At 32.1% G+C, this 19,725-nt stretch overlaps 1 protein-coding gene across 5 annotated transcripts in view; it reads left to right on the forward strand.

Moving 5' to 3' along the window:
- Window positions 1-19,725, forward strand: part of CSMD3 (CUB and Sushi multiple domains 3) — a 1,331,483-nt gene that overhangs the window by 1,252,141 nt on the left and 59,617 nt on the right. For all 5 annotated transcript variants that reach the window (XM_070477231.1, XM_070477232.1, XM_070477233.1 and 2 more), the window contains 6 exons: window positions 6,405-6,578; window positions 8,782-8,955; window positions 10,121-10,306; window positions 12,198-12,371; window positions 14,662-14,844; window positions 18,314-18,490. In XM_070477231.1, coding sequence (XP_070333332.1) covers window positions 6,405-6,578; window positions 8,782-8,955; window positions 10,121-10,306; window positions 12,198-12,371; window positions 14,662-14,844; window positions 18,314-18,490 — 1,068 coding nt within the window. The remainder of the gene's footprint in view (window positions 1-6,404; window positions 6,579-8,781; window positions 8,956-10,120; window positions 10,307-12,197; window positions 12,372-14,661; window positions 14,845-18,313; window positions 18,491-19,725) is intronic.

Genomic DNA, 19,725 nt, shown 5'->3' on the forward strand with positions numbered 1-19,725 from the left:
ATAGATGGGGAGACAGTGGAAACAGTGTCAGACTTCATTTCTTCGGGCTACAAAATCTCTGTGGATGGTGACTGCAGCCATGAAATTAAAAGGTGCTTACTCCTTGGAAGGAAAGTTATGACCAACCTAGATAGCATATTAAAAAGCAGAGACATCACTGTGCCAACAAAGGTCCATCTAGTCAAGGCTATGGTTTTTCCAGTGGTCATGTATGGATGTGAGAGTTGGACTCTGAAGAAAGCTGAGCGCCTCAAAATTGATGCTTTTGAACTGTGGTGTTGGTGAAGACTCCTGAGAGTCCCTTGGACTGCAAGGAGATCCAACCAGTCCATCCTAAAGGAGATCAGTCCTGGGTGTTCATTGGAAGGACTGATGCTGAAGCTGAAACTCCAGTACTTTGGCCACCTGATGCGAAGAGTTGACTTTTTGGAAAAGACCCTGATGCTGGGAGGGATTGGGGGCAGGACAGGAAGGGGGAGACAGAGGATGAGATGGCTGGATGGCATCACCGACTTGATGGGCATGAGTTTGAGTAAACTCCGGGAGCTGGTGATGGACAAGGAGGCCTGGGGTGCTGTGATTCATGGGGTTGCAAAGAGTCAGACACGACTGAGCGACTGAACTGAACTGAACTGAACTTTAAAATACTCTATTTGATAACTCTTTGCTCTGATGAACTGCTATTGTATGCTACATGTTATTTATTGGATTTTGTATATAGATGGTGGTTTTTATTCACCTACTTAGAATCCTTAGTCTGTTTTCTGGAAAGATAAGGTGTAAGAGGGATGTTTATAAACAAACATTGACTCTCAGTCTATAAAGAAAACATTCTTGCATAGGATATAGTGTTGACATCTAATATAAATTCAAAAGTGTGTCAGTAGGAGGAATATGCTATTGCCAAATAAGCAGATCCTAGAATCTTATACTTTGAATTAATTTGAATAATGCACATAGCCTAGTCATTCTTCTCACGGTTGCAAACAACTTGTCCTTATAGCCCCAGATACTTCTGGCTTAAAATGGTCCTAGAATGTGCTTATGATTGTTTAAATATAGTGATTTATTCTCAAACTCCCAGCATTTTACTATAAATTTTTCAGTTGAGAGACTTGATGATGAACACCCACATGCCTCTATCTAGAATGTATAGTTAAACACTTGTATTTGCATATTACATATCTATTCATCCTTTCATGCCTATATTAACTTGTAAATTCATTATATTTTTGATGCATTTTGAAATTGCCAAATGCAGTACACTTCATTTGTAAACATTTCTATATACATATAAGCTAGCTAGAGTTCAATATTTGCTCATGGTTCTTTTTTTTTTAATGGTGGCAAATGTACATACAGTGCCATAAATACACTTGTTGCATTTTGACAACTGTGCACTCCTATATAATTAAAACTACTCAATAGTTATAGAACATCACCATTAGCTCAGAAAACTTCCCTGTGACCCTTCATAGTCAGTCTGCAGCTCTCCTCCTCTGCACCCTGAGATAATAGCTGTTCTGTTTTTTTCACCATATGCTAGTTTTTCCTGTTCTAGGAATTCATGTGAATAGAATCCTAAGTTTTGTACTCTTTTTCTGTAAGGTTTCTTTTATTCTGTTTCATTCATGTTTTTCTGTGTATCAGTAATTTTTTTAATCTCTAAGTAGAATCTCCTTGTCTTGACCATTCCCCTACTGATGGTCATATGGGCTCTATCCAGTTTGGGGTGATTATATAAGCTGCTATGAGGTGATTAGAATAAAGCTGCTATGGACATTTGTATAAAAGTCTTTTTGTGGACACATCTATTCATTTCTGGTGGATACTCTGGGTTAAAATTCCTAGAAGAGTTCTAGTTGTCTCACGTTTTCTCTAGCATATGGTATAGCCAATTTTTAAATTTTATTCATTTTTTTGCCATTCATAAAGGTATCTTGCAAGATTTAACTTGCACTATCTTGATGACTACTGATCAAGTAGTTTCCTGGGCTTATTGGTCATTCATAAATTTTCCTTTGTGAAATTCTGAAGTATCTTATAAATTGCCTTTAATTATGAGTTATAGGAATTCTTTGTATATTGATTTTTTAAAAATAGTTTCTCCCCGCCTATTACTTGCCTATTCACTCTTAGTGGTGTCTTAATGAGCAGAAGTTTTCAATTTTTGTAAAATCTATTTTCTCTCTTTTTTTTTTATTTCTAGTTATTACTTTCTGTCTCTAATTTAGGAAACCTTTGTTCAATCATAAGTCACAAAGATTTCATTTCATATATTTTCCTAGAAATTTTGCATTTTTTGATATTACTTTATACCTACAACTTATTTTTAATTTGTTGTTGTATATATAATGAAGTAAGGTTGAAGGTTTTTCTTTGCTTGTTTGTTTTCCAGAAAGATATCTGCCACTCTAAATTTGTTATTATTTTTCAAGATCACTTTGGATACTCATGTCCTTTGTGTGTTCATATGTGTTTTAGAATTAGCTTATTTTTTTTTATTTTTAAAATGCCTGGTAAGATTATGATCACAATTAAATTCAATGTATAAATTATTGGGGAGAATTGGCATCTAACAATGTTAAGTCTTCTACTTCCTGAACATGGTGAAGTTAGTATATTTATTCACTTATTAAGGTCTCTCTCTTTTTTTTTTTTTTTTTGCAATAGGAAATTTTTATCACAGAGATCGTGTATACCTATTGTTAAATTTATTTGGCAGTATTTTTTGTGCGTTTACACGGTTACAGTGAAATTGTTCATTACTAATTGCATTTCTAATTGTTTTCTACTATAAAAATTATTTAAAATATCTATCTAGTATCCTGCAGCTTTCATTCACCTATTAGTTTTAGGATTTTCTTAAAACAGGTTTGCCTATGTGTATATCATGAGCATAATATGAGTTTTACTTTTTTTGTTTTCTCCTTTATGTTTTTCCTTTCTTCCTTTATATTAGTATATATATTAGATAGGACCCACCAAAAAATGTTAAATAGAGCTAGTGAGAGTAGTCATCCTTTTCTTGGTCCCTGTATCAGGAGGAAAGGATTTAATATTTCATCAGTGGATATGATATGAACTTTTTTCTTAGGTGTATTTATAAGTTTCAGAAAATGTCTGTACATTCCTAAGTATGGTAGATGACAGTGGTCAATATTTCATCTTAAACCAACAAGTCATTTCTGGATAAAACCCAGATAATCATGATGTATTATTTTTTTTTCTAAAATTTTTTTTTTTAAAGTCCTGCATCTGTATTCATGAGGAACATTTTTTCTGTGTCTTTTACAGGTTTAATATTGGGATTATGATTACTTCATTAAACAAATTAGGAAGTGATTCTTTTTCTTCTGTTTTCTGAGTTTGTATAAGACTGGTATTTGTTTCCTTGCTTAAATATTTGATTGAATTTACCAGTGAAAAAATATAAATCTAAGTGCATTTTTTTTGCAGAGGGAGTTATTATTTAAGAATTCAAATACTTTAATAGATAAAGGACTATTCATATTTTATTGTGTTAGTTTTTGGATGATACATCTTCAAAAAATTTGTCCTTTTGTTCTGAATTGTTAAATATGTTGTCATAAAGCAGTTCTTAATATTCCCTGATCCTTTTAACATCTGTAAGCTTTATAGTAATGTTACTTCATTCATTCCTGTCATTGGTAATTTTAATATCTTTTTTGTTTGTTTATAGGATTAGCTAGGAGTTTAACAATTTTATTGACTTTTTTTTTAAGTTTCTAACCTTTGACTACCTTGATTGTCTTTCAGTGAGATATTTCACCTGGCCTGGTCTACATTTTCCTTCTATTTTTTGTTTTTTTAAATTGAGGGATAACTGACATACAATATTATGTTAGTTTATCTTACAACATATTTATTCAATATTTGTATACATTGCAAAATGGTTAATACAGTAAGTCTAGTTACTGTCTGTCACTTTACAAAGTTAACACAAAATAATTGAATATATTCCCCAAGCTGTACATTGTATCCTCATGACTTACTTATTTTATAACTGGAGGTTTGTGCTTCTCAATCCCCTTCAGTCATTTCACTTTCCTCTTAACTCTTCTCTCCTCTGGCAACCTCTAATCTCTTCTCTGTTTTTGTTCTTTTTGTTTTTCTGTTTTGTTTTTTGGATTCCAAATATAAGTGAAGTCATTGTAGTATTTGTCTTTCTCTACTGACTTATTTCACTTAGTCTAATACCCTCAAGTTTCCTCCATGTTATTCCAAATGGCAAGATTCTGTAGTTTTTATAGCTGAGTAGTATACCATTACGCATGTGTGAGATGAGTGTGTGTATTTCATAGTTTCTTTATCCATTCATCTATTGAGGGACACTTAGTGGTTTTCATATTTTGGCTACTGTAAACAATGCTACAATGAACATGAAAGTGCATAAATCTTATTGAGTTAGTGTTTATTTTTTCCCTGTGAAGATACCCAGTAGTGGGATTACTAGATCACATGGAAGCTCTATTTTTAATTTTTTGAGTAATCCCCATACTGTTTTCCATAGTGGCTTGACCAGGTTACATTCTCACCAAGAGTGCACTGTGTTACTTTTCTCTACCTCCTCACCAACGCTTAGTCTTCTAGTTGTCTTTCTGATAATGACCATCCTGACAGATATAAGGTGATACCTCTTTGTGGTTTTGATTTGCATTTCCCTGATGTTTAGTGATATCAAGCATCTTTTCATCTGCCTGTTGGCAAATTGTATGTCTTTGGAAAAATTTTTGCTGAAATCCTCTGCCTGTTTTATTTTTTTTAATTCAACTGCTTTTGTTTTGTTTTGTTTTGTTTGTTTCTTGTTTTTTACTGTTGTTATTGAGCTATGTGAGCTCTTTATGTATTTTGGAAAGTAGCTCTTTTACATTTATATCATTTTCATATATCTTCTCCAATTCTGCCAATTGCCTAATTGTTTTGATTGTTTTGATGACAGTTTTCCTTCACTATGTAAAAGCTTTTTTATTTGTTTATTTTTCTTGTTGTCTTTGTCAAAGAAGACAGATATAAAAAAATACATCGTTTAGAATGATGTCAGACAACATGCTGCTTATGTTTTCTTCTAGGAGTTTCACGGTTTTGAATCCTTCTTTATATATAATTTTATTTGTTTTTGGCCATGTAGGGTCTTCATTGCTGGACAGGCTTTTCTCTGGTTGCACTGAGCAAGAACTAGTTGTGATGCTAGGGCTTCTCACTGTGTGGTGGCTTCTGTTGTTGTGGAGTAGGGGCCCTAGAGCGCATGAGCTTCAGTATTTGACACATGTGGGCTCAGTAATTGTCGCTCCTAGGTTCTAGAGCACAGGCTTATTAGCTGTGGCGCACGGACTTACTTGTTTCATGGCATTTAATTTTGTATACTGCAACTATACTAAATTTGTTTATTACTACTAATAGTTTTTGGTAGCATCTTTAGAATTTTCTATATATAATATATGCAAATAGTGATAGTTTTATTTCTTCCCTTCCAGTTTGGATGTGTTTTATTTCTTTTCCTTGTGTGATTACTGTTGTTAGGATTTCCAAACCCAGGTCTCCTGCATTCCAGGCAGATGCTTGACCATCTGAGCTATTAGGGAAGCCCAATGTATAGTGGTTGGATCCCTGGAATAAATCACATTTGATCTTGGTGTATGATTTGTTTAAAGTATTGTTGAATTCAGTATGCCAATATTTTGTTGAGGATTTTTTTACATCTATATTTGTTAGGGATATTGACCTTTAGGTTTCCTTTAAGTGGTGTCCTTGTCTGGTTTTGGTGTCAGGGTAATGCTGGCCTCATAAAATAAGCTTCAAAGATTTCTCTGCCATATAATTTTTTGGAAGAATTTTAGAAGAATAACTATTAAAAATTCACCAGTGAAGTCATCTGGTCCTGGATTTTTGTCTGTTGAGAGGTTTTGACTACTGTTACTATCTGTGTACTGTGATTGGTTGATTCAGATTTTCTATTTCCTCATGAATCAGTCTTGAAAGATTGTAAATTTCTAAAGATTTATACATTTCTTCTAATTTTTCCAATTTGTAGGTATATAATTGCTCCTAGTAGTCTCATAATTCTTTGTATTTTTGTGCTAATAGTTTTAATTTCTCATTTTTTATTTCTGATTTTATTTGAGCCTTCTCTCTTGTTTTAAAAGAAAGAATTTTTAGTTCAGGTAATGGTCTCTGTTATTTTTCTATTTCCTTGATTTCTATAAATGTCCTTAATATAGCCTTCTATGTATTTATTTTGGCTTTTCTTTTTTTTTATTTTCTTCTTCCTAAAATGAAATATTGCTTCTGTCATGAAGTAGGATATTTCTATATTGTATATAAATACATAAATCATAAAACTAGATCATAATATTAAAAAATATTATTTTGACCCATTTCAGCGGGTCACTGTGGAATTCCGGAGCTTATTGTGAATGGTCAAGTCATTGGAGAAAACTATGGATACAGAGACACAGTTGTTTATCAGTGTAATCCTGGTTTTCGCTTGATTGGTTCTTCAGTACGAATATGTCAACAAGATCACAATTGGTCTGGTCAACTTCCAGCCTGTGTGCGTAAGTAAGCATAGCAGTGGTAGTCAAAGACCTCTGTTTGGTTCTCATGTAATTACCAATATTTTTTTCTTAGGTAAGGTAAATGATTATATAGAAAGACACACACACGTGTATGCATCTGTATTTAAAGAACTAAGTTCTCACAATGCATTTTTTATACTGACATGCTAGTCTTTAAAGTAGGGTGTGTTCAGAAGTATAAAAAAACATTCACTATGAAAGTGGAAGACATATTAAAATGTCTGTCATTACTCTTTTGGATTTCAAACAATTTTGTAATTGTTTCAATAAAAGATCTCACTAGTTCAGCAAATATTCATCTAATCTTTTAAGTTAATTTAGATGTGAATTTACACATGAAGGATAAAATGAATTTTAAAATATTCTAGTACTTTTTCTTTCTCTCACTGAATACTCATTACTCAGAATTACACAGTTATTTCACATCACAATTTATCCTATTTTGGATTGAAAAGTAAATTATCCATATATTTCTTATTTTTTCTCCTGATAATTTCCACCAGCAATCACTGATATTTGTATTAAAATCAGTGTTAGGAAATGAGGATAAACACTGTAAACATGTTGTAGTTTTAACACTATAGGATTAAATGATAAAGATTTTGGAGGCTTCAGATAAATAATTCATGGGCTTTTAGTATGAGTTCACATATTTATAAATTCTATCATTGTCAACCCCATATCCAATCACGAGGATTTTATTGGAGTTCTAGTTTAATGGAAAATACATTAGTGTGTTAAGATTTAATGAGATAATATAGCATACAGTTATCAAAATTGCTTCTCTGTGGTATGTGTGCATGTGATAACAGACCATCTAATGATTTAAAGACAGAAATATTATGCTGGATCTATACCAGGTTTTTTTGCCTTTCATTATATAAAGAAAATGAAGTCACTCAGTCATGTTCGACTCTTTGCAACCCCATGGACTGTAGACTGCCAGGCTCCTCCATCCATGGGATTTTCCAGGCAAGAATACTGGAGTGGGTTGTCATTTGCTTCTCCAGAGGAATCTTCCCAACCCAGGAATCAAACCTGGGTCTCCTGAATTGCAGGCAGACTCTTTACTGGCTAAGCCACTGGGGAATCCCCTCATTATATAAAAGCATAGCCAACTAACACCACTACTTTTCTTTCTGAATAATTGAGACTATAAATGAAAACTGGCCCCTGAGGTAAAACAGGCACAAGTTTCTCTATTAATAATTTTAAACAGGAATAAGATGCAGTTACATTTTCAAATGAAAGGTTGACATTAACAATACAGCAGAAAATTAATTGCTGTTGGGTCATTTCGAAAGTATTAAAAGTGACTGTCGTCTTTCACTATGCCCAATTATGAAGCAATATTACTGGAGTTGTTGTGATTAATTAGTGAGATAATGCAATAAAACAGTTCATAGAAATACAATGTGTTTGGGAAAACCAAGCACTAAATAAATTCTAAAAAAAGAGCTTTAACATTAAATGATTTAAATAGTTCATCTAATTAATGTCATTATTTCCAAACAAAACTGCTAGGTTATCAAATATCAATAGTGAAGAAAATATACCAATAAGGTTGTTTGGCTTAGGGAATGTTAATATTGGTATCTCAGTATGTTAAGAATTAAAATACAGCATAAGACATCATTTTTATTGCAGTCATATTAAGCTATTCTTCAAGCACACTTTTGTTTATTCATTAATCATAAAAAAATGATTGCATAAACAATATAAGAAATGATTTCAAAATTGAATACAAAAAATTGCCTTCATTTATCTTCAATTCTTAAACTCAACTAGAAAAGGAAAGTTGATTCAGTTTCATTCCTTTTTGCCGTTAACTAGTTATGTGAACTTCAATCATTACCAAATGTCTTTGAATTTCAGTATTCTTCCCTAAAAAGAAATAGAATGAAATGTTACCATGGAACTTTCAATATCTATGCACCACTTGCACACCATTACCAGAATTATAATTAATTGTCTACTTACTAACATAATATTGTAATGATTCTACTGTATTGGACCATTTTGGCTTTCTAAACTGTTCCTTTGCATTAGTAAAATTAAGTATTTTTTCCTACAAAAGTGGCCTTCTTTATACTTTCTTTGAGGTGATTGTCATTTTCATTTAATAATTGATAACCAATTATTCTATTCTGTGTCCCTCCCAACCCGACCCTGTTGCTATTAGCTGTGAGCTGTGGTCACCCTGGTAGTCCAATTTATGGAAGAACAAGTGGAAATGGATTCAATTTTAATGATGTGGTAACATTCTCCTGCAATGTTGGGTATCTCATGCAAGGGCCAACAAAGGCCCAGTGCCAGGCCAACAGACAGTGGAGCCATCCTCCACCAGTGTGCAAAGGTAAAAATCTAACTGCATTGCAGCTGAGAGCATGGTAATAATGTGTCTGTGTAAACACAGATGGTAATATTTGAGACAATTTGGGCAAAACAATAGAAAATTAATAAAACAAGTATTTAATATTGATGTCATCTCATTACTAATGCTTTCCTTTTTCTTATCTTTTAACTTTTTTAAAAGTTATAAAACTGGTAAACGTTATTTCAGTTGCTTAACTGTGTTATCTTGTACCTGTTCTATAGCTGTATATAAAGTCATTTAGCTCATTTTTACTTGCAGTTGGCTTCATAATTAATGGAACCTATCTTCTCAGTTTATTTCTTCACATTTTTAAACATTGTGGAGTATAGTTAATTTACAATGTTATATTGTAAATTTTTGTTGGAGTATAGTTGATTTACAATGTTATGTTATATTCAGGTGTATTATGTATATAATATATATATATATATATATGTATGTATATATATATCTTTTTTAGATTCTTTTCCCATATAGGTCACTACACAATATTGAGTAGTTTCCTATTCATACAGTAGGTCCTTATTAGTTATCTAGTTTATATACAGTAATGTGTCTATATCAATCCCAATCTCCCAATTTATCACTTCCCTTCCTCCTGGTAACCATAAGTTCATTTTCTACATCTGTGACTCTATTTCTATTTTCTAAATCTTCCTCTGTCTGATTTACTATACTCAGTATGACAATCTTCATATTTTTGGAAAAACAATGTTTGAGGTTTAAATTGCCATGATAGCTGTGTTAGGGGTTTATTTATTCTTCTCTCTGTGGAAACATAGAGAATCATTTGTATTTTTTCTGTTTGCAAAGAGGCATAATATATTTCGTAATCTGATAAAATACAACTCAATTATCATTTTCCTCCATTTTCTATAACCATAGCTTGAAAGGTATATATTTTTTATGTATCATTCTTTATAAATCTGTATTCAGTATATTTACAGAGTTGCTGTTGTTCAAAATAGTTTTGCAAAGAAGCTCTATTTCCAATATTTTCAGCCATATATCCATAGTTCTTTGTGTTAATTTTCTTCTTTGAATCTTTGTTTTATTTGATTAAATTTACCTTTGAAACTAAGTTTCTAATGAAAATTTGTATATTATTCCAAATATATATTTCAAAAATGTGTCATTTGTTTAGTGGTCAACTGTTCTGATCCTGGAATTCCAGCCAATTCTAAAAGAGAAAGTAAAATAGAACATGGGAATTTCACCTATGGCACTGTGGTATTCTATGACTGCAATCCTGGATATTTCTTATTTGGATCTTCAGTTTTGATATGTCAACCAAATGGGCAATGGGACAAACCTTTACCAGAATGTATCAGTAAGTAGATAATGTGAACTCTTCCTTGAGAAAATGCCCTGAAACCAGCATTTATATTTATTGTCTTTATGAAATATTTAGAGCTGTATATCTGAAGGAAGTGTACTGATTGTAATTTTTTATTGTTTTGAAAGTTCCCTTCCTGTGTTCTACCAGTTCAGTGCCCAGGTGCCATTTATATTAATATTAATATGATTAATATTTCTGTATTATTCCTTGATTTTGAATCTTCATGAAACAGACAGAATATTAAAGGCAAATATATTTCATACTCTGTGGTGTTGCCATTCCATGAGAGGCAACCATATTTTTATTTTCTCTTGTACTACTATTTCAAATTTCATTGAAAGCAAAATGACTCAATATAAATAGCCACTAGGGCTGCAAAATGTTTGAGAAAATTAGAGTGTGTTACTTAAAACTCATTGACTTTAAATATTTATCTTACACAGGCACATGCATATATGAAATGTTAATATACATCACCTTTAAGGTAGTCAGAATATGAGTACATTTTGTTATATGTTGTTTTTGATCTATAGAATATAAATAAAATATATATAGCAGTTTTGCGTAAAATTAACATGTATAATGAGAAAATAATTTGACAGAAATAAATCAAAAGTATGTGAGAACAGAGAAATGAACTTAAATTCTAGGCATTCAGCTTATTGATAGGACTCAGTTACATTTACTTCTCAGAGTTGATGAATATTGGACATGATAGGAAAGAAACAATCATTGTGCAAGTAATTTTTGGTTATACTAAATTGCTAATTACAAAATCATTTCATGATTGTTTTATTTGTAGGTACTTTATGTACCTGAAATTTTTTAAATAGTCATGACATCATTTATGTACTCATTCATGAACAAAGAAAAACTTATATAGTGCTTATCTAATTTCGTATTCTATGCAGATTATTAAGTCAATTGTTGATCCCTTGTTTAAAATGTATTTGATTTCTTTTTGTAGACTAGTTAGTCTAGTGGGTTAAGTAATTCACTTATCCTTGTGTGGCTACAACATGAAAGTTAAAAATCTTTTGTAGGACCTGTAAACATGAATTTCTTCAGATTTTCGTAGCTCCCATATACTTTTTACCTTTTCCTTATTTTCTATAGCACTCCCTGGTAGGATGCTATTTACTCAGGGGTTTTATTAAGTTTATATCTCCTTGTGTGCTATTTAATACTCATCATATTAATTTTTTTAATACTTGTCATATTTAATACTCTAATAATAAAAGGGAACACATAGTAAGTTCCCAAGCTACTACTAGCTTAGAGAGAATTCTCAGTATTTTAACATCTGATTCTGCTTAACTTAGCTGTATTTTGGCTGATAAGCCTCTGAGTATCTTTGTTTTACAGGATGATTTATTTATTAATGGTCAGGAGTAGAATTTAGACTATATATGCATAGTCTGAATCGTGTGCCACAGATCCATCTTCCATCCTTCTCCTTTACCCTCAAAGTTTTTCCCTTTTAATTTCTGTATGGCGTTTTGAATTCTATATGGAATCCTATAATCTTACTTAGCCAGTCCATACCACTCCTTTCCCTATCTTTCACATCCTTCTCTAGACACATGAATAATTCCAGTCCATGTACATGTGTGTATAAACGAACACCCACCACCCCCACACATAGAGGCATATTGACTCAGTTATTTAAGTTTACTTACAGTGTTCCTGTAAAAAATACTCAGGGTGAATGGGCTAACAGAATAACTCCTGTAACTTCAACTTGCATATAAATGTTTGATTTTCAAAGGATGTATATAGTGGAGCAGATAATTCTGATTCATTAATATTTCAAAAAATGTTGGTACAGGTTGTTCGATAGGAGATATAAAAAAATTTTATATTCAATAATTATGTATTGTAGTGATTGACTGTGGACACCCTGGCGTTCCTCCTAATGCAGTCCTGTCTGGTGAGAAGTATACCTTTGGGTCTACTGTTCACTATTCCTGCACAGGAAAGCGTACACTTCTAGGCCAATCATCAAGGACTTGCCAATTAAATGGTCATTGGAGTGGATCACAACCTCATTGTTCAGGTACCACTAGGAAAATTAGACAATGTTTATTGGAAATTACATTGTTAGTATTATGATTGGAGCTATTTTATTAGTAGTATTATTATCGGGGCTTCCCAGGTGGCTCAGTGGTAAAGAACCCACCTGCTAGTGCAGGAGATGCAGGTGATGTGGGTTCGATCCCTGGGTCAGGAAGATTCCCTGGAGAAAGAAATGGCAACCCACTCTAGTATTCTTGCCTGGAGAATTTTCATGGACAGAGGAGGCAGGTGGGCTACAGTCCATCGGGTCACAAAGAGTTGGACAGGACTTAGCAAATGAGCTTGAACACAAAGCAATCTAAAGAGATACAATAATACATTTCTCTTAAAAATATCATGAGGGAAGCTATAACATTATTTTTACATTTATCAGAATTCTTAAGGTAATTGAGAATTTACAATGCAAATTAATACTGATCTTATATATGAAAAATTACAGTGTAAGTTTTGAACTGTGTTGTATTGAACATAAGTGGTTTTAGAATGCTACTTTCTGTGAAATGCTTTTATCCATTAAAATAGCAAATCACTTAGGCTTTAGCAATTCCATTTTAGCAGATATAAAATATAATTTTCCCCAGAAGGTAATATTATATCAATGATTTCCTGTTAGAATTCAGTTCTTTGTAACTGAACTTTTTAAGCAATTGATTATGTAATAGCATGATTTTAAAATAAAGTTCTAAATGTTTTAAATTAAACTAACCCAACAAGTTTTATGAGAGATGTTTATCTATCATAATTTGATTTGTTGTTAAGGTGACAGAAAACTCCTGCATCTCTATAATCCCAACAGCATTTTCTTAGAATATGTAAACATTAAATCTGTTTTTAATAATTTTTTCACAAAGTAAGCATTTTATAAATATTATCTAAGGTCTTTAAGCTACTATTTTTCTTCAATAATTGTTATTTCAGTTTTAGAGCTGTGAACTTACCCTACTTGATACTATTCATTCTATTTTTACCTATCTGCCAGATATTAGTGCCTATTTTTCTGCCTGTTCTTTTTATTTACATATTTATTTTTATGTTATTGTATCTCTGTGGAGATCATATGATGACTTATTAGGAGTTGTTTCACATTATTCTTCTTTTAGAGGTAAAAGGTATGAAATAGTTCATTAATTTCAGATCCTCCTTGTAATTATGGTTAAATCCTGTGAAGTCACTGCCTGGGACTTCAAATTTAGTCTATAAATTGTGAAAACTATCAGTTAATTTACTCACTCAGATAACTGATAATACACATAAACCCACAAGCGTTTTCTCTGTCACACACACTCACGATGGATTAGAAAGCTACTACTTAGTTGTAGAATAAAGTGTGTATACATATATTTAAAAGTGAAATAGTGTCCTTAAATCTTTATGTGGTTATTAATATTGCAACATATGATGATAATAAAGTATTAGAAAAGATTCCAAATGCACAGAGAATGTCAACATTGGCATCTAGGTAGACAGAAAGCACTTTCAATGATTATACATTCAACTTTCTCTCTCTGTTTCTCTGTCTCTCTCTGTCTTTTCTGTATCTGTCTTATTGAATACTAATGTTGTGGCAACTTTAATTAGACATATTTAAGAAATGAGAAAGGGACTGAGCAAACTCTAAACACTATGGTCAAGAGAAACACCCTGTCATGAGCAAAATCCTTCTGAACAACTTAAGTCAGAGTTTCTAGTCTTTGTTTACAACTCATTTTTATACTTTTGTATTAAAAGTATGGAGTTTTTTCATCTTTGGTCAATGGTCATTAATAGAAAAGATTAAATGGTGTAAGTTTAGACTAGAAATATTATACTTTAATATTTACATTTTCCAGCACATCACAGTTCTGTTCTAACAGAAACTGATTTTAATTCAGAGAGGAAATGATGAAAATTGCCAAATCCACATTCTAGATTTTAACTGTATGAACCCATTGTCATTTGAGCCCCAAGAATTGTGAGTTATGAATTTTCCATTACCTTGGTTATGAACTAGATTCGGGAAATACTAATGAAATGTCTTCAACTTATTAGATGTTTCCAGATATCACTGATATGGAAAATAACACCGTGCTCCACAAGTATTTTCTTTTTCCTTTAGGCTTTTTCTTATGACTGGAGTCAAATGGAAAATAAGAATTATGATTTTACCCAGTCAGCTTACCATATTAAAGCACAACATGAACAAAAAAATTGCCCACAGGATTGATGGACTAAATCATGAATTTAGTAAATGGTTATTGAATTAAATTAACTTGAACTGTACTGAATTGCAGGTGATGCTACTGGTACATGTGGGGATCCAGGTACTCCTGGTCATGGTTCTAGACAGGAGAGCGATTTCAGAACCAAGAGCTCTGTACGCTTTGCCTGTGATACTGGTTATATCCTTCATGGTTCGGAAGAAAGAACATGTTTATCCAATGGCAGTTGGACTGGAAGGCAGCCAGAATGCAAAGGTAAAGTCAAGTAGAAACTAATAACATTGAGAGTGCTGGAATTTGATGTGGATCAAATTCAACTGTGTGCTGCTAAGTGAAATTACTCCTTCCAGTACTCTCTGTCTTCAACCATGGAATAAAAGTAGTACTATTCCAGTTTTACCAACACTATCCTATAAAAGAAATATGACAGGTAATAATAATTTAGTCTCAAGTATGTCTCAAGTGTCATTTATATACAAACATTATTCACATCACAGCAGCTAGCAGGATTGGAAAAGCTAAAAATATATTTGTCCCCCATCACAGTGCTCTGTATTGTTGATAGCACTAGGAAAAAATCATTCTTACATCAACACATTACCTCACAATATGTTTTAGTTTTCAGGTTTGTAGAAATGGTAAAATATAGAAAGATGTCTAAGTATACATGATGTTTTTCATTTATGAGTATTGCTAATAACCAGAACAGAGGAACCTGGTTGGCTACAGTCCATGGGGTCTCAAAGAGTCAGACACAATTGAGCGACAAAGCACAGCACAGAATTGTTCTATTTGATTCAGAGTTAACTTGATCAAATCTTTGCAATATTGACTAGAAGAGGAAATGTTGCAGGAAAATTATCCTTATAATTTAAATTGCTCTTTTTTGAGATTATTTTAGGGCAAAGCTAAAATTGCAAAGGTATTTAGGAAACTTGCTTGATGTTGTGCCAAATGTATTGGTTTTATAAATAGCAATTCCCAGTGGAACCTTCTTAACAGTTTTTTAACTGACTATATTTCAGAAACTTTTTATTATGTTTAAAACTATATCTATATTCTAGGAAAGGTAGTCATCCTCTTTTAACTGGACTGAATTTAACAATGTAAAGAGAGAATTACAACTCAGTTTCTGTTATAGGTTGGGGAACAAAGTTGTTGAGCGAAAGACACTAAGACCCCCGTCATCATTTCTCAGGCTTGTTTACCAAAGGCAGAGTCTTTATGTGATGCTGCACGTTATGTGGGTGATATCTAAGTCAGCCTTTTGTTCAGCTGTGCTGCAAAATATTTTTAGATGAAATACAACCCAGTGCTAGCCTTGTTTTGTTAATATATACATTATAGATAAAACAGAAGTAGGAGTTGTAGCAAATATAATAGAATTAATACTTTTCTCATAAAATGGAATGCATGCAAATCACTTAGTAAAACAGTTTCTAGTAAATGAAGAGAAAGAAGAAATAAACAGAAATACAAAACAGCAAAAAAAAAATTGCAGTTATAGAAGAAATTCTACATAAGTACTAATCAGAAAATTATGGTTAAACATCAAAGCATAATTTTCTATCTGTTTTAATATGACATTGTAGTGTAGTGTATATGAAGCAAAACTAGAACGTCAAAGCATTTCTAGAGCCTTTTTATTACATCTTAGATTAATTTGATAAAATGCATATTGTTAGCTTTGACCTATTAACTCCATTTTTGAAAATTTTTTTCCTAAAGAAAATAAAAATATTAAAGAGAACACACAATCATAAGGACGCATTATTTTTATTTTCAGTTATTTATTTATTTTTATTTCAAACATTATAACTATCAAAAACAGGAACCAATCTGACAACAATAGGAAAAATATTGCATAGGCAATTGTATATTTACATAATATGATAGTGAAAAATGTTAGAATAAGCCATGAAGCAATATGAGAAAATGTATCATACAAAGCTTAATTGAAAAATTAGATTCAAAAGTATGCACTCTGTTAAAATCATGGGAAATGATAGTCACTTGGGAGAAAACAATAAAAGTCAATATAATAAAAATGATAATATTACAGAGAGGTGAAATTTGTAATATTTTTATTCTTTTTATTCCAAATGTTTTGTAGTACTGTATTGCTTTAGTAATTGAAAACTTTTCTGAGAATGCAATAGATAAAATTAAAATATCAAATGAATATGACAAAATATCTTAATAAATAAAAAAGTGCAGATTTGAAAAGTGCAACATTCTTTGACAAACTGACAAGGTTTTTAAAAATGATGGGACATGGTATTGGAGGGGATGTGTGAAAATAAGCAAACTTTCACACCATTGATACAAATGTGTATTGTTATATAGTGTTCTGATAATTTGGATAACTCTGTATATACTTAAAATATTTTTCAGAACTTAAAATTATCTAGAAATTCCAGTTTTAGAAATTTGTCTTAAAAATAGGATCAATGTACATAATTGTATTTATAAGCTAGAGTATATTATAACCAAAAATGTTAAGAGAAACTAAACTAAATTGAATTTCATGTTTATCAGCAGGTTATTGGTTAGTAGATCCTGAATACACACAGAATGGAAAAGTATCCCATTACTAACCTTTATGAAAGATTCCCTAATTATCATTTGCAAACTCTTTGTTTCCTCTCTACCCACAAACATATAGCACTGCTACAAATGAGAGACAAAATCAAGTATTTAAGACGTAGTGATTCCCTGGTGGCTCAGACGGTAAAGCGTCTGCCTGAAAGGCGGGAGAGCCGGGTTTGATCCCTGGGGTGGGAAGATCCCATGGAGAAGGAAATGGCAACCCACTCCAGTACTCTTGCCTAGAAAATTCCATGGATGGAGGAGCCTGGTGGGTTACAGTCCATGGGGTTGCAAAGAGTTGGACACGACTGAGCGACTTCCCTTAAGATGTAGCAAGGGATATATGTAGTACTTTCTGAAATTATAATTATACTTCGTATTCATACAAATAGCCTTAAAACTTGTAGTCTTAAGAAGTTTTCTTATACTACAACAAAATTAGATATTGTGATTGACATAGGCTTCTTTTTTAATATATTTAAAAAATTCACTTTTGACGTTGATGGCAAGTAGTTAAACATAATATGGAATAATTATATAAGGCGTTTATGTTTGTAACTGCTATTTAGGATGCATTAAAAACTTAATGAAAGTCATTCTTACTTTGTTTTATTCAGTTTATTTTTGTACACTTTGGTCCAGAAATAGAGATTATAAAGTTTTAATGCAAGCCAGTTATATAAAAACAAACAGGATGCTTATTATATTTAAGTGTATATTTTGTATTTGTTTTCTAACAGATATAATTGTAGTAAATCTTTGTTGCTTCTCATTACATATCTTCCAATTTTTACATGAGTAACTTTTTAGGCAGAGACTCTTAAAATCCTTCTTTGAAAGATTTTGTATTACCCATAAACAATACTAAAGTAATTATGTGCAAAGTTTTTACCAAAATGACTAACAAAAATCATTTATAAAAGCTATTCTATGATTTGTATCCCAGTAAGTAAACTAATAAAATCAATATAAATTCATCTTGAATTTTAACTCCTTATAAAACAGACTTCAATCCTTAGAGGATTTTTATAGCTTCTTTGGATAATTTGAAACAATCACTTATTCCTTAATTGTTGATGAGAGGATTCCTGAATGCACTATTTTTATATATACTCTTGACCACTTTGTCTTATAGCTGTACAGTGTGGTAACCCTGGGACAACAGCCAATGGAAAAGTCTTTCGGATTGATGGCACAACATTTTCTAGTTCAGTCATTTATTCCTGCGTGGAGGGATATATTCTTTCTGGACCTTCAGTTAGGCAGTGCACAGCCAATGGAACGTGGTCTGGAACTTTGCCTAACTGTACAAGTAAGTTTATTTTCAATATTTTTTGAAATATCACCAGACGTATGAAAGGTAGTTGTATAAACATGTATGTCTGTGTTTTGTATTATAATTAATCAGGCAAGAGTTTGAATATTTATAGGTGGTTCAGACCATAAAGAATCTGCCTGCAATGCAGGAGACCTGGGTTCAATCTCTGGGTTGGGAAGATCCCAAGGAGAAGGGAATGGCAACCCACTCCAGTATTCTTGCCTGAAGAATTCCATGGACAGAGGAGCCTAGTGGGCTCTAGTCCATAGGGTCGCAAAGAGTCAGACACGACTGAGCCACTAACTCTTTCACTTTCACATTAAAAATGGTAGTAGTATTATGGTTGTGTGTATACTAGTGAGTTTAAGATTTCAGCTTCCCAGGTCTTATATAGGCAGAGAAAATAGGGATCACAGAAAATCAGTGTTATTAAATATAATTTTACAGTATATTAAAAATAGAGATGAATTATCCCCTATAATCAAGACTAAATATATAACATTCAAGACTAAAAATTGAAATTTTCTTTTGCCCATCTCACACATATTAATTGTTAACTTGGTTTTTTAAAAAGCGGACTGATTATTTATGGGTTCTTGCACTGTTTAGGGAAGTCTTAGTGGCAGATTTGACCTCTTGAGATGTAAAAAACTTATGGCATTCTAGTGATTCAGCATCATAAAGAAATTACCCACTTGATGGATTTTTTAATGTACTTAAAATTCCTATATATAAATTAATACTTACCTATGGAAAAAAATAGAATTTACCTAACCAACAATAATCTATCCATTGGAAAATCATGGCTTTTATATTAATTAAGAGGAATTGCAGCAGCATCATATAAATCATGAAATTTCTGAAAGAAGAGCTATTTTTTTTGTGTTCAGAGACTCACTCAAGGAGTTATGAGAAGTTCCTAAAGTCTTTGAATGAAGTAGGCTCTCAGGACACTAATGGAGTTTCTTATGTATTGAAATTTGAACAGATTATACTTTTGAAATAGAGGCCTTCATTAAAAATAGTTTGTGAATATCAAAATAAATGGGCATAAGTAAAATTTGTAGATGAGGAGCATGCTGCTTCCAGGATTCAAAAAGATGTTGGTGCTGAGAAGGTCAGTAGTTCTTGATGGTGTCAGTAGTAGATCCACTCAGCTGATCTAGTAATTTCCAGAAATATATAAGATAGACCTTGTACTGTGTGTGGGTCAATGCTCCATCCCCTGC

The sequence above is a fragment of the Odocoileus virginianus genome, chromosome 15 (assembly GCF_023699985.2).
Source record: "Odocoileus virginianus isolate 20LAN1187 ecotype Illinois chromosome 15, Ovbor_1.2, whole genome shotgun sequence".
NCBI classification, from domain to species: Eukaryota; Metazoa; Chordata; class Mammalia; order Artiodactyla; family Cervidae; genus Odocoileus; species Odocoileus virginianus.